This window comes from Geotrypetes seraphini, chromosome 6, assembly GCF_902459505.1.
Source record: "Geotrypetes seraphini chromosome 6, aGeoSer1.1, whole genome shotgun sequence".
Lineage (NCBI taxonomy): Eukaryota > Metazoa > Chordata > Amphibia > Gymnophiona > Dermophiidae > Geotrypetes > Geotrypetes seraphini.
In genome coordinates this window covers 4769495-4783657 of record NC_047089.1, presented here as the reverse complement: position 1 = coordinate 4783657, position 14163 = coordinate 4769495, and the positions used below count along the sequence as shown (strand labels likewise).

At 41.6% G+C, this 14163-nt stretch overlaps 1 protein-coding gene across 6 annotated transcripts in view; it reads right to left on the bottom strand.

Annotated features, from left to right (window-relative positions):
• NUP98 (nucleoporin 98 and 96 precursor) overlaps nt 1-14163 on the bottom strand; it is a 330912-nt gene that overhangs the window by 95901 nt on the left and 220848 nt on the right. For all 6 annotated transcript variants that reach the window (XM_033947374.1, XM_033947378.1, XM_033947379.1 and 3 more), the window contains 2 exons: nt 13177-13354; nt 7332-7487 (listed from right to left, as the gene is read on the bottom strand). In XM_033947374.1, coding sequence (XP_033803265.1) covers nt 7332-7487; nt 13177-13354 — 334 coding nt within the window. The remainder of the gene's footprint in view (nt 1-7331; nt 7488-13176; nt 13355-14163) is intronic.

Genomic DNA, 14163 nt, shown 5'->3' with positions numbered 1-14163 from the left:
AGATAAGAAGCACCCAATTCAATCTTTGCCACCTCGTGCTTGAGCAATTTCCAATCCTCAGATTTATTGTCAAGCACATGCTCGGCCTAGCAAAAACATGCCCGAGCCACCAGCCCGCCACACATTGCCGCCTGGACCGCAAGAGCTGTCACATCAAAACTCTGTTTAAGGAGGGACTCCAACTTACGCTCCTCCGGGTCCTTCAAGGTTGCACTGCCCTCAACAGGCACGGTATGCCTCTTAGAAATGGCCGAGACCACCGCATCCACCACAGGCGACTTCAGAGTGTCCCTATCCCCTTCAGGAATGGGATACAGGCGGGCCATGGAGCACGCAAAACGAAAGGGAGCTTCCGGCACCTGCCACTGTGCGAGCATAATGTCCCGAATATCCTGATGCATAGGAAAAGAGTGGGAAGAAGAGCGGATCCCCTTAAGCAAGGGGTCTGCCGTACACGAGAGCTCCGACAAGGTGTCCTCAAAGTGCAAAACTGAGGAGATCTGAAGAATTAGCTCATGAAACTCTTCCTGCTGAAAAATGTGCACCACAGAAGCATCTTTGCCAGCAGGGGGGTGCTTGAACCCCTCGCTGGTAGAATCCGTCACCCCAAGAAGACCCTGGAAATCTCCCCAAGGGTCCAGGTCCTCATCAATACCATTTTGCTCCTCTGGGCAAAAATCCTCATCCCAAGACACACTTGGGAGTAGAGGGGGCAAAACCTCCGCTGCCTGGGGCCACACCGGGGAAGATGTCGAGGGCAAACCTCCCCCCTCTCGAGAGAACACAGAACCTCAAGCCGCCAGCACATAAGCTTTACAAAGTACTAACATAAATTCAGGGGTAAAAACCCCCCGGCGGTCCCAAGGGACTCCCTGCTCCAGCAGGGGATCCTGCCATACCTTGCCCCTATATTTCCAGAACAGGATGAAGGTCACCTGAGGTAACAGAAATGAAGGAGGATGTTCCCGCCGAAATTGGACCTGAAACTGCCAAAATCGGAGCTCCTGCGACCTGTCGTGTCTAAAAAGCCTGGGACTTTCCTGACGCTGAGACCAAGGAACTGACCAACACAAAAAGGGAATCCCCAGCCGCTCCGGCAGTAAGGGAATACTTTGCGAGGTACATGTGGCGGAGTGCCCTGGCTGCCAGCAACTGCTGCTGACGAGACTCCCCCATTGCTCCAGCCTGCACACTGCTTGCACAGGCCGGCTGCGAGTACCTCGCATCTGGAGCACAATGAGCATTTTTTCCCCCTTAAAAGTGCTCATTGTGCTGAAAAAACGCCCAAGCTGTAATAAAAGTGCTGGTTAGATGAGAACCCACCCCCCAATACAAATGGCAGTTTTAAAGGGAATTGAGCCCTTTAGACCGGCACACCTCAGGATTTTATTTATTTATTTCACTTAGTCAGAACAGATCCACGGCTCTCAAAGTTGGAGGCTGACCAATCAGGGGGCCAGGCCGCCAGCTGAGACACTACAAAAATGTGGGGAGATGGAGGAAAGTGGGGGGAGGGACCCAGCACGAGACCCGCCAAGTTTAACATCCCCGAGGTTGGACGGATCCCACAAACAGGACCCATCCAAGCTCTAACCGGCACAAAGGGAACCCAGAAGTCCAAAACAAAATCCCAACAGTACTAAGAGGGGAAACGAATTAGTCTTCCTACCTGCTTTAATGGAGACTGAGGAAGACTAGATTGGATTGCAAGAGGGGAAGCTATCCTGATACACAAGTTTGTTCTCAGTCTCCACCTGCTGGTAGCAGTGAGGTATATAACCCATTCGTAAGGATTATATCAAGCGATACAGAAGTTAGAGATTTCCCCAATTTGCCAGTAGAGGCAATGCCTTTCAGTGAAGGGAAGGATAGTTTAAATTTTTGTATGGTTCTAGTCAAAACGGGTCTTTTTGAATTCCAAGACAGAGGGATTAATAAAGGACAGATGGCAAACAAGATCTTAAAGGTTATATAGGTAATTTAGCTAATAGTGGAGATAAATGCTCAAATTTGCTTTTACCAAAAATCAACCTAGCCACATAGAGAAATAGTTTAGTTCTTAGTTTTATTAAACTTCATATATCGCTTGTTCTTACGACAGGTCCAAGGGGTTTACATCATTAAAATACAAAATATTTATAGAAAGGAACTCCAACAATAGGACAGACCCAAAATAAAAATCCATCATAACCTTCTCAAACATACATAATTTTCTGTTGCAGTATTTTACAAAATCGAAATGCAGAAAGAGCCTATTACCATAATTCAATATATCTGAATTATTTCTGTTGCCACTGAATCTTTTCCAAATAATTCTTAAAAGAAAAAGTTTTTAACATAGGTTTTAAAAGCCTTAAAGTTTCCCTCCAATCTCAAATCTCATGGTAGTCTATTCAAGAATCTTGGCGCCATAAAGTAAAAAGCTCTATTTCTAGTCGACTCCCATTTTGCCCTTTTTATTGAAGGGAGAACCATTCTATTATCTTGAAAAGATCTAAGTGTATAGTATAGTTAATGCAGATAAATAATCTGGTTGGTGCAAGAAAAAAGCTCTAGGAGTTAAACTTAGGGCTTTAAACTGAATCCTGGATGGAACTACAGAAACATTCTGTCATACACTTCAGCCTAGAGAAGTACAGGTTTTCGTTGTTTCAGTTTGTGTGCTATGATAAATTTTAACAGCTCTGAAGACACATTTCTATGTTACAGAACTCTCCAGCTTCCAGAGTCTTGAATTTTATACCCCGTACCCTTCCAGAGGACAGCATGCTTTGTTAGTTCCTTATTGATATATAATTTGCTCCAGTTCCAGTTCGTTTCAATTTTTCCGTAAATCTTTAAAAACTACTCTATTTGCCAAACATTTTGCTATTATCTTCTATTTCTCATTTGTAAATCATTCCCTGTTTATTTAATTGCTGTAAACTGAGTCGAGCCTTCTTAGAATGTTAAGCTTTAGTTTAGAAGACGCCAAATTCCAGTCCTTCAAACAGAACTTCTGCAGATCCACCACCACCACTTTACTGTAGTGGAGTGCACCAATTCATAGGATGTCATTTGCTGTGTGGCAGGTTGTGAAGCTCCAGGCCAGTGAGTACATGGCAAGCTATCCCATACGTGACCGTCTCTGGGAAAAGGTGACAAGTAGAAGATCCAAAATGTTGAGAATGGCCGATTTTTCAGTCTGAAATTTTGTTTCTGATGACTTTAGTCATTCCTTCCCAGAGATGGTCACATATGTAGATGCATGCAAGGGATAAATTTAAACATCTTCAAAAACCTCTCTTACCCTGGTTAATGCTCTGAAGCAGCGATTTATAGTCAGAAAATTAAATCTTTTATACATGATCACCCTATCATAGGCAGCTAGCAAGAAGTAATTCAGCTATGAACCCAAATGTGTCCCACTGAATGCTCTTATCTTAAATATCTTAAAATTATTCAGGTTAACACTACACGCCCAGTAACATTGTTTATTAGTTTATTAAGAATCTTCTCAGTTCTATGCAAGAGCTTATGGTGCTGTTAGCTTACATAGATAGAAATATTTCAACATTTTAAAAGTCTGCCTGCAAATACATGCAAACCTAGTTACTCCTAGAGCAAATAGGAATGTTTTACTGCCCCTGGCACTCCAGCCATGTGAGATCAGCTGACTGCTTTTCCTATTTGCTTCATCTTTCTATTTGGCAAGGATAGGCAAGCCTGAAACCTCTGGCAGTTCTCCTCCAGCCTCCTGCTAGGCAGTTCCTATGAATTACATATATTCTTATGAAATGATATATTTCTATTTACCTAATTGAACCCACAGATAAAACATTCTTTAAGTTCCATCTTTCTCAGTTGGATTCCGAGAAAATGACCATTTCAACTTTTTAGAAGGTCCCCTCGCAATTGGTTACATCTGCCCTTATGAATCTAAATTAATCTGAACTCTATGGCCATCACACTCATGCATGTAGTGTTCAATACTGTCTAAGTTACTGGTAACACCCTAGTGGTCTTGGGAAAGGGAATTCTTCATAAAAAGGCAGCACGTGTTCCACAGAATGAAGGAAGTTACATGATCCAACATTGCGCTTTCCGTCTCTGTATACATAGACCAAAACATTTTGTAAACTCTAAATGCGCTTCCCTGCCAAGTCTATAAGGCCTCATCTCTTTTCTCTCTACACCTCATCCCTTAATCTCCTCCCATGCCGATTCCCAGATCTACCACTCTATACCTGACTGAGATTTCACCTAAAATCCAAGAAAGTCTCAGCCTGTCCAGCTGATATTGTTATCTGGATAGCCCATCTCCACCTGAAACTAAACATGGCCAAGACTAAACTGCTCCTCTTTCCTCCTAAACCCTCTGCTCCTCTCCCTCTGTTCTCTGTCTCTATAAATAATACTGTCACCGTTCCTGACTCCTCTGTGCATCACCTTGGAGCTATCTTTGACTCTGACCTCTCATTTTCTACCCACATCCAACAGATTGCTAAAGCCTGTCGCTTCTATCTCTACCACAATTTCAGCACAGACACTCACACTAACAAGTAATAAATTTGAAAATATTAGGTGTAACCTTATCCAGTACGGTGAATCTAAACACATTAAAAAAATGGACCTCAGAATCCAGAGGATAGAACTCCCAGAATATGAAAATTCAAATACTATCACTGGTCCATTACCGGAAAACAAAGCCAGGTTCTGACTTATCTTGACAGGCTTTGCTGTACTAGATGGTGCTGTACTTTTCAATCATCAAACGATGTCTGTAATCTGGGCAAAACCAATAAACCGCCCTGGGGCGCATAAAGGCAGTGCAGTATTTGGAACTGACGCAGTGATGGATGCGAAACAAAGATTCTCTTGTTGGGAACTGGTTTTTGTGCCCCAGGGCGGTTTACTGGTTTTTCCCAGATTACAAACATCGTTTGATGATCGAAAAGGACAGCTCAGCCCTGTCAAGATAAGTCAGTTATGTAGAGGTAGTCTCTCTTTTTTGCCATACAGTGGTACCTTGGTTTACGAGCATAATTCGTTCCAGAAGCATGCTCGTAAACCAAAATACTCGTATATCAAAGCGAGTTTCCCCATAGGAAATAATGGAAACTCACTTTGATATGTTCCCACCCCCCGAGGCCAGCGGCGCTGCTCTATCCCCCCCCCCGAAGACCCCCCCCTCGCCGCAATCCGGTACCCCCCCCCCCCCCCCGCCGTGACCTGAAGTCTCCCAGACCCACCAGAACCTGCTTCTTAATTTCAGCTTGGCCTCGGCACCAGCATGTCCTGTGCGTTGATGCCGGTGCCCGAAGATCAGCCTCCTCTTCTGTGCTGGGCCTTGAGCATCTGCACATGCTCAAGGCCTGCGAGTTCATGCTCTCTCTGAGATTCTCGGAGATCTCGGAAAGAATGTGAACTCACAGGCCTTGAGCATGCGCAGATGCTCAAGGCCCAGCACAGAAGAGGAGACCGATCTTCGGGCACTGGCACCAACGCATAGGACATGCCGGTGCCAGTGCTGAGGCTGAGCTGAAAGAAGCGGGTTCGGGTGGGTCTGTGGGACTTCAGGTCGCGGAGGGAGGGGGGCCAATTCACGGCGGGGGGTGCTGGATCGCAGGGGGGAAGGGTGCCGGATCGCGGGGGGGCACTCGTAAATTGAGGCACGCTTGGTTTCCGAGGCGCTGATTTTGCGAATGTTTTGCTCGTCTTGCAAAACACTTGCAAACCGGTGCACTTGTAAACCGAGGTACCACTGTACTTATAATTAGTATAAGCTTTTTATCAGACCTCTCTTGAAATTTCCCCTCAATATTAGGTGTTGGTTATTTCTCAGCCCGGTTTTGGAGCCAGAGACTTTTCTCCCTGGCTTTGTTTTCTGGTAATGGACCAGTGATAGTATCTGAATTTTCATATTCTGGGGGTTCTATCCTCTGGATTCTGAGGTCCATTTTTTATATGTTTAGACTCACCGTACTGGGTAAGGTTACACCTAATATTTTCAAATTTATTACTTGCTTCTATTGCTACAACTTCACCCAATTCACCCCTTCTTCTCCGAGCCTTGTCCACACACTCATCACCTCATGCTTAGCCTGTAGAAATGCTGCTGCACAACTTATTTTCTGCACACCCTCGCTACACTTACCTCACTCCTCCTCAAATCATTTCACTGGCTTTCTAGTCACCTTCGCATATACTTCAAACTCCTATTACTAACCTACAAGTGTGTTCATTCTGCAGCCCCTCAGTATCTCTCCTCTCTTTATCCACCTCCCCGAGAACTCTGTTCCACCCTTCTCCTCCACTTCCTGTCATCTTGCTGCCCCATATGCCTGGAATTAACTAGCTGAGTCCGTCTGCCATACCCCTTCCCTTCCTACTGCCCTCTGCTCACCACTCTAGCCAGCAGTTTAACCATCCCCCCTCTAACTATAACCCCTGCCATCCTGTTTGTTTTGTAAGCTCACTCAAGCAGGGACTGTCTCCTTTGTGACTCTGTACAGTGCTGTGTGCATCTGGTAGGACTTTAGAAATAATAGTAGCTCGTTATATACTTCCTCCCCCCTATCCCCACCAAATACTTTGATTAAAATGTTTTCCTTCTCTAGAGCTAAGTTGAAGTCATACCAATGGCATCATTTCTATACTTTTAACAGTTCCTAGGTATAGTTTTCAAAAAAATAATTCTTATTTTTCCTAAAACTAGATGCTGTCTTCACAAAGAGCCACTTATGAATGAAACAGCCACATGAACTAAAGTCTGAGCACTGCCAACATGGCTGTTTGTACAAAGCCCTCTGCCTTCTCCGTTTCCATCTAGCTCATTGGGCTCTGTAACCTGATTAACGCTCAGCCTCTCCAGTGCAAGAAAACAGAAGAAACCACATTGTTACATAGACCAAATTCTTCAAAAAGCAATATGCAGCCACCTCTAGATGTATCCTTCTTAGGCCGGTCACCATGAAACCTCTTAAAAGCAGGCGTCAAGTTCTGCTCCAGCCTAATGAATAGCAGCATATAACCTGAGGACAAACCATTGGGTCAAATTCTGATTTCTTACTGGGAACCACAGAACATAGTCATTTTCTTACATTCAGATAAGAATGAAATTAAGTGTATATAAAGAAAATATCACAAGCTGTAGGCTGGACAGGAGGACAGAGGTGAAAAGAACTTGATTAGTAGATACTCTTAACCTCAGGAGTGTAGATGCACCTTAAACTCTACCCTAAGAGTACAGTTATGGTGGAAGTTTCCCACAGTGTGATGAAACGACATCTGTAATGCACGCATTCCATTTCTTCGCTAAGCTGCAGTCAACCGCAGTGGCCTTATTCTACCTGAGGTGGTGGGGTTGCAACAACCATCGGCTGCTGAATCTGTTGTCCCACTGGCAGCACAGGGGCCATTTTTTGCTTCTTTGCATCCACCTGTGATGGCTGCTCTTCATCTTCCTCATCAGAATCTTGTAGACCATACTTTGAAAAATGTGCTACCTGCCAAAGGAAGAAAATTCAAAATTATCAAACAACACAGAGAGTTCTATTTCATTTCAGAGCCCTCCTTGACCAAGTTCAGGCTGGCCTTAGAGCATTTTTTTTTTCAAACAGGCATTTGGTATTCAGTTGTCTGGGTTACGAGGTGGTTTATTTTCTACCAATTCTACTCTTTTGCTCTTCTGATTCCTGTTACTTATCTGGAGAGAATAAGAATGGTTTCTGTCATTGATTTTGAAGTCCTTTTAGTCTGTAAATTGCTGTGATTGTCACAGAGCAGTATAGCAAATTAAAAAAAACATTTACTCCACCTCTCTCCTCCAGTAAAATACAAATGCATCAATGCCAGTCTCAACTTGCTCAAATGAGTGCCTAGCAATAACCACCAAATACAGAAAGGCATAACCCATGTGCAGTATTATTCGTATATCAGCAATCAACTACTACATTTGAAAAAGGTCAAAAGTGAAATTCCTAGCTCCACATTGCTTGAAAACCATTCTCAAAGAAATTTCAAAGTTTTTCTAGTTCAAATATAAAGAAACAAAAAACAATATGGAGAAATGATGCTCCTAGGATGGATTTTATTAATATTAAAATAATATTAAAACTTGGCAAACCACATAAAAACCTCTAGGATGCCGTCCGTTGAAAAGCTTTGAACCCTGGACCCAACACGTTCCGTGTTTTGACAGAATGTCTTCTTCAGGGGTCCCTATGAGGTCCTAGGGTAAAGATACGTGGATAAAAATGCCAGTCGGAAATAAACTGATCCATAAAAGCTGTGTGTAGGACAGGGACTCAAAACGCGATGGGCAGACTGGATGGGCCATTTAGTCTTTATTTGCCATCATGTTTCTATGTAACCAGTAATGTCCTACTCTGGATTAAGAACTGGTTAAAAGACAGAAACAATAGGGTTAAACCCATCTTGTCCCCATCTAATATCTGCATATGTACAGACTAAAAAGGGAAGGAGAGACATAAGACCATGCCTTATATCGGGGCATTGCAACGAGATAACTTGTGCTGCTGGCCCATAAAAACTAAATGCAAAGCATGATAAAGAATTGCAAACCTTAAGGCATAACTGGCTACTGGGTAGGACCACGTTTGTAAACCCTATTCCTAATAACAGATGAATGAATGAATAATAAAAAAGTTGAAAACCTCCGTGTTAAAGATAAAAATGATGATTATAAAAACCAGAAGACTGAATCAAAAAAGGCTGTATGGCAACGATACCTAAAGGCATGACTGGTTACTAGGTAGGAAAAATAGATGACTGTCTTAACCACAAAAATAGATATTAAGTGTTGCTAAATATTAAAATGGGTACTTAGAACATTTAAGGATTACTAGTACATATTGATATGTATGATCATGATGGATAAAGAAGATGTTAAAAGACATACGAGACACACTGATTTTCAATTTTGAACCACAGTCATAATGAACATTACCAATGAGCATATATAAAAATATAACTATACAGATACATGGGTGTGTATGTGTAATACTTATACTTCAGCTTTATTTGAGTCCCCTTTAGTTGAACATTGAAGTCAAGATAATCACTCTATCTGATTTGAAGTTTTGTGTTTTAAAACAGTTTTGTTCTATGAATGGGAGTGACAGCAGCAATTGATTTTTGACTGGGGCACTGTTATTCCACAAGATCTCAATAGAGAGATTGAGTGGCTTGTACCCCGCTAACAATAACAACACGTTTTGGGTTTCTTTTTTGAACCCTGTTCTGTTTGCAGTTGTGGAACACATGTCATGATTTTGACAACTTAAAGGTCTGTGCTCCCTTTTCACATCACGTGGTTTTGCCTGGCGAGTGTGGTCCCACTGAGTTTGTGGTCTTCTTTCTCTGACCCAGTAAGAAAGTCGTTAGCTGTTTTTGCATTTTGCTTTTGAATGATTTTTGATTCAAGTAAGACAAAAGTTTTTGAGTTTTGTGCTGATTTTTTGCTGTGTTTTTCATTTTCAGCTTTGGATTCTTCCTCTTGAGAAAGAACAGTTTGAAACACAATCTGTGTCGAGTAAGTAGTTTGCATTTGTTTTGGATTTTACTGTTGTGGATGTGGAGCATATATGGATTAGTTTTGATGTGATTTTGAGTTTTTTCACAAAGAATATTTGGGGATATGGGAACACATGGACTTGCTTGCCTGCTGATATAGGGCGCCATGGCACTTTGATTATTGCCTTCCTGATTAGGACAGTGGAAAAACAGCTGAGATAAGTATTTCTCTTATCTTTCAACACTGCACATATACAGTATACTGTGGCCGGGCCCGTCCCCGAGTAGGTGGGAAACTACGGTCCGGGCCACAAGTAAGATTTTTAGTACGCCTTTTATATGGTAGTGAAAGGAAGACCCGGATACCGGATTCCTTGGAAAATAGTACCAGGTTTTATTACAGTCCCAAAGTATACAGAAAAGAAAACATAAGCAAAAAGAAAAACATTCACCTTGGTTGGTTACAGTCCTCTAGGTGCCTCCTGCACACTATGATATTCCAGTTCAGGTGTTTTAATGAGGAGCTGGATTGCACCTCCTTATCAACAGCAAAAATTAGTATCACATCAAAATATTATCAATTCATTGCCTTCCTTGGCTTGTATTCCCCACTGGGATTTATTGATCTCTCTGGACCTTTAACACCTTTTAGCTTCTCTAGCTGAGCACGGCTTCTCTCAGCTCTCTTTATCTGCTTAACACGTTGTTCTCACCTCATTAGCTTTGCCAGCACTGCTCTGGCTGTCGGGTGAAACACATACAATGAGGGAACGTTCTTCAGGAGCTTAGCTGAGGACTCTCACATATTGTATTCCCCCAGGTCCATGTCCTCTTCACTCATATCACTACTCAGGACACTGCACATTTCCCATTCACCCTCATGGGAACCTTGGCTCAAAGTTTCCTTACTTTTCTCAGGTTGTGCTGCCCATCCCCCTCTCTGCAAGTCTGCCAAAATACTTGCAGCCTTTCCCTGGGGATAATTTCTCAGCCCTTCTCTCTGGGGTTTAAGTTGCCAGTCACTGTACCTCCCAAGTGCTGTGCCACCTTTCCTTAGGTGCTGGCTTCCTGCCATACGCTCATGCTGGGATTCATCCTCTCTCTCTTGCTTCCTCCTCTCCTCCTTCCCCTCGTCTGTAAACTGACCCTGCCTATAAGGCAATCTCCTGGGTCTGACTCCACCCCTCTCTATATTGGTCTCAGGTTTCTCCCTGACCTCTGAAAAGGAGTGATAGGGAAAATTAGTGGTTTTCAGAGCCTTCCTTAATTGGCTCTTCAGCTGTGCTGGAACCTGCCTGGGCTTGCATTCTTTTGGCTGAGCCAGCTGTCCTGGCTCCATGCCGGGTTTTACAGAGCCCTGTGCTGCATTCTGGGGAGTTTTAGCAGTAGTTTTTACTGTGACAGGAGCTTCCCTGTCACAATACGTTTGTTAGATGGAGGTAGGGAGGACATGTGCTATGATGTAAAAGTTAAAACATCTTTTCAGCCTTCCAGTGGCATTTCTGATGTTGATTTCACAGAGCACACATTTAGGGTTCCTTTTACGAAGCCGCGTTAGCGGTTTAACGCGCGTAATGGCGTGCGCTAATTTGACAGCCACGCTAGCCACTACCACCTCCTCTGAGCAGACAGTAGTTTTTAGGCTAGTGCGAGGGTTCGTGCATGCTAAAAAGGTGCGTGTGATAAAGCCGCTAACACGGCTTCATAAAAGGAGCCCTAAATTTAATTTTTACATACTGATTTTTTTATTTACAAGTATTTATCTAAATTCTCTTGTTTTGCAATTTATATATTTTTGACAATTTAGTTATTCTTTTCATATAGATTTTCTCTCTCATTTATATGTTTTTGGGGATTAATACTTATACAAAACAAATTTATGTTACAAATATAATAAAACACCTGTAGTATAACAACCAAAGGGTACATAAACAGTCACTGATAATACACATGCCAAGTAAAAATGCCATTAGACACGAGTAGGGATACATAAATGAATATCAAAATCTAAAAATGATTTAACATTAAAAGTGCTCCTGCTGACATATAGTAGGTATGGGTAAATTCAATCAAGACATGGGCGAACAAACATGGATGTAGAAAACCACATGACTTTCTCTCAACATTTCCAAATCAAATGTAATGCTTTTTCCATAGAAAGAAGGCCTAAAATTCAACCGCCCCATTACTCTTACATGTGCTACTCTTCAGGCAGTCACTACTATCAAAATTCTAGGGGTCATTCGATCAGAAACTGTCCTACCATGATCATATCAGCAGTATAGTTAAATCAACATTTTGTATACGGCAAATTCGTTCAATTTCCAAATGGTTAGAAGCAAAATCCCTAAATATACTAATACATTCACTGATCATTTCTAAAATTGATTACTGTAACGCCTTATTCAAGGGTATTACTCAAAATGAGATCAGGCATTTACAGCTATTTCAAAATGCTTCTATTAAAATGATCATGAATGTAAAATGTTTGACCATGTCTCACTGCTTCTTAAAAAATCTCACTGGCTCCCAGTATTGCATAGAATAATTTACAAAATATGTCTGTTATCATTTAAGACCCAACTCTCTAAGTCTCCAGCTTTCATCGACAGCATTCTAATTCCCTACGACTCCACTAGAATTCTTCAGTCTAATGACCAACATTTGCTAACCGTTCCATCACTTAAAACCATCAATACATTTTTTCCGTCGTGGCCCCCCCAATTGTGGAATTCCTTACCAATCTACTTAAGGGAGGAAAGAAATATTGACAGATTTAAGAGTCAGTTAAAATGCTTTCTTTTTAAAGATGCATTTGGCTGCTAGACATTGTTGAAACAACCAAACCAAACCCTAAATCCATCTTTTTTAAACAAAACAACCCTCTCCTCTTGTAAAAACTTGAAACTTGATAAAAGCCATGGATGGATATGATTAAAACATAGATTAGCATTAGTTTTGTTGTTGGATTGTTCTTTTTTCTGTGGAACATTGGGTCGTCCCGTTTTTGCTTTTCACAGCCTCAGACTTCCTATATCAACAGTACACAAAACTATCAGAACAGAAATTGTAAAGTGGACTCTGCACAAGTTTTCCCTATCTATAATGTATAAACACCATGCTGCACACACCTTGAACTTGTGCTTTTAGTAAGCCATTCAGGGAGAATCCCATTCATTCAGCAAATATATACCAACTCAAGGAGAGATTCCAAGACAATTTTCTTACAGAAGCAACCACCTTTTAAACCGGGAAGAATGATCCATTACCCACCAATTTAATTCCATTTAAAAATAAACCTACCAAAAAGTTCTTAGGAAACCTGCACAAAACCAAAATAGAAAACACCTCCCAGATAATTTTCTGACTCTGAATGAATCACCTTATTTACTAAGATGTATGCAACTAGTGTACTGTTGATGGTAGTATACAGGATATTTAGAGAAGACACCAAGTGCTTCAGGATATGTTCTGTTCTCCTGTGAATTTTAATGCCTGTCAAAGAGACAGGGCAACTTCCACCAAACCTATGAAAAATCTGAACTGTACTCCATTACCTTTGAATGGTTATTACCAGTAAAAGTACACTTAGGACCCTTAAGTCCTCTTCAAGGAGGCAATGTATTACTTTGTAGATAGCCAGCATGCAATTATCATTACCTTGAACACCCAAGAGCCCGTCTCAGGACGGTATTCTTTGAAGCAGGCCCCCTGCTTTCGAGAGACGGCCTCCAGTCTGCTTTCATAGGACATCTCTGAAAGTCGCTCTGGACTTTTAATCAAGCAACGAGTGGTTTTATCCATTGGCCAAACACCATCCAGCGTTACTTCAGCTCGCCTATTATGGGAAATAAACCATGTCAACACAATTCACAACCAGTATTACAACTAAGCAGAGATACTTGTAAAAAAGTGTTTTTTCAGCCTCTGCGTTTTGAGAAGAGTAAGAGCGCTTTTTCATCAGCAACACTTCTCTGTTTTGGTTCAATCATTCATTCTGTTAAGGCTGGATTATTGCAATTCAATGTACCTGGGTCTTTCAAAGGTCAGTTTGCAGAGACTTCAGCTGATATAGAATACTGCTACTAAGCTTATTTTTGGTAAGAGTAAGTTTGATCACATAACTCCATTGCTTAAAGAATTACATTGGCTTCCAGTGTATCTTAGAATTCACTTTAAATGCATTTGTATCGCATTTAAGATCTTATTTGGCATTTTTATTACTCTTGTTCCTTTAGACTGGAATGTGCACAGATCTCATCTCGCTAGAAGTTCTCAAAAATTAAAACTTACATTTCCTTCCTTCCCTTAGAGGTAAAAATAGATCTATCAGGAAACTCAGCTACTCTTTCGTTTTCAAACTGACAGAGCTTTGGAATAATTTACCACTTACATTAGGGAGTTCAGGACCCTTCATTTTATTCTGGAAAGCTCTGAAGACTTTTTTGTTTGCTAAACATTTTGGAAACTAACCATTTTAATTTCCTTCTTTTGTTCTTCTGTATTATGTTGTTCTTTACTGTTAATCAAGTCGAGCTCCATTTGGTTGATGACTCGGTCTACAAAACTAAGTTTTAGATTATATTAGATACAGATGTTTCACGAGTACTGCAAATGGACCTTTACCATGTCTCTCTAACTGACAAA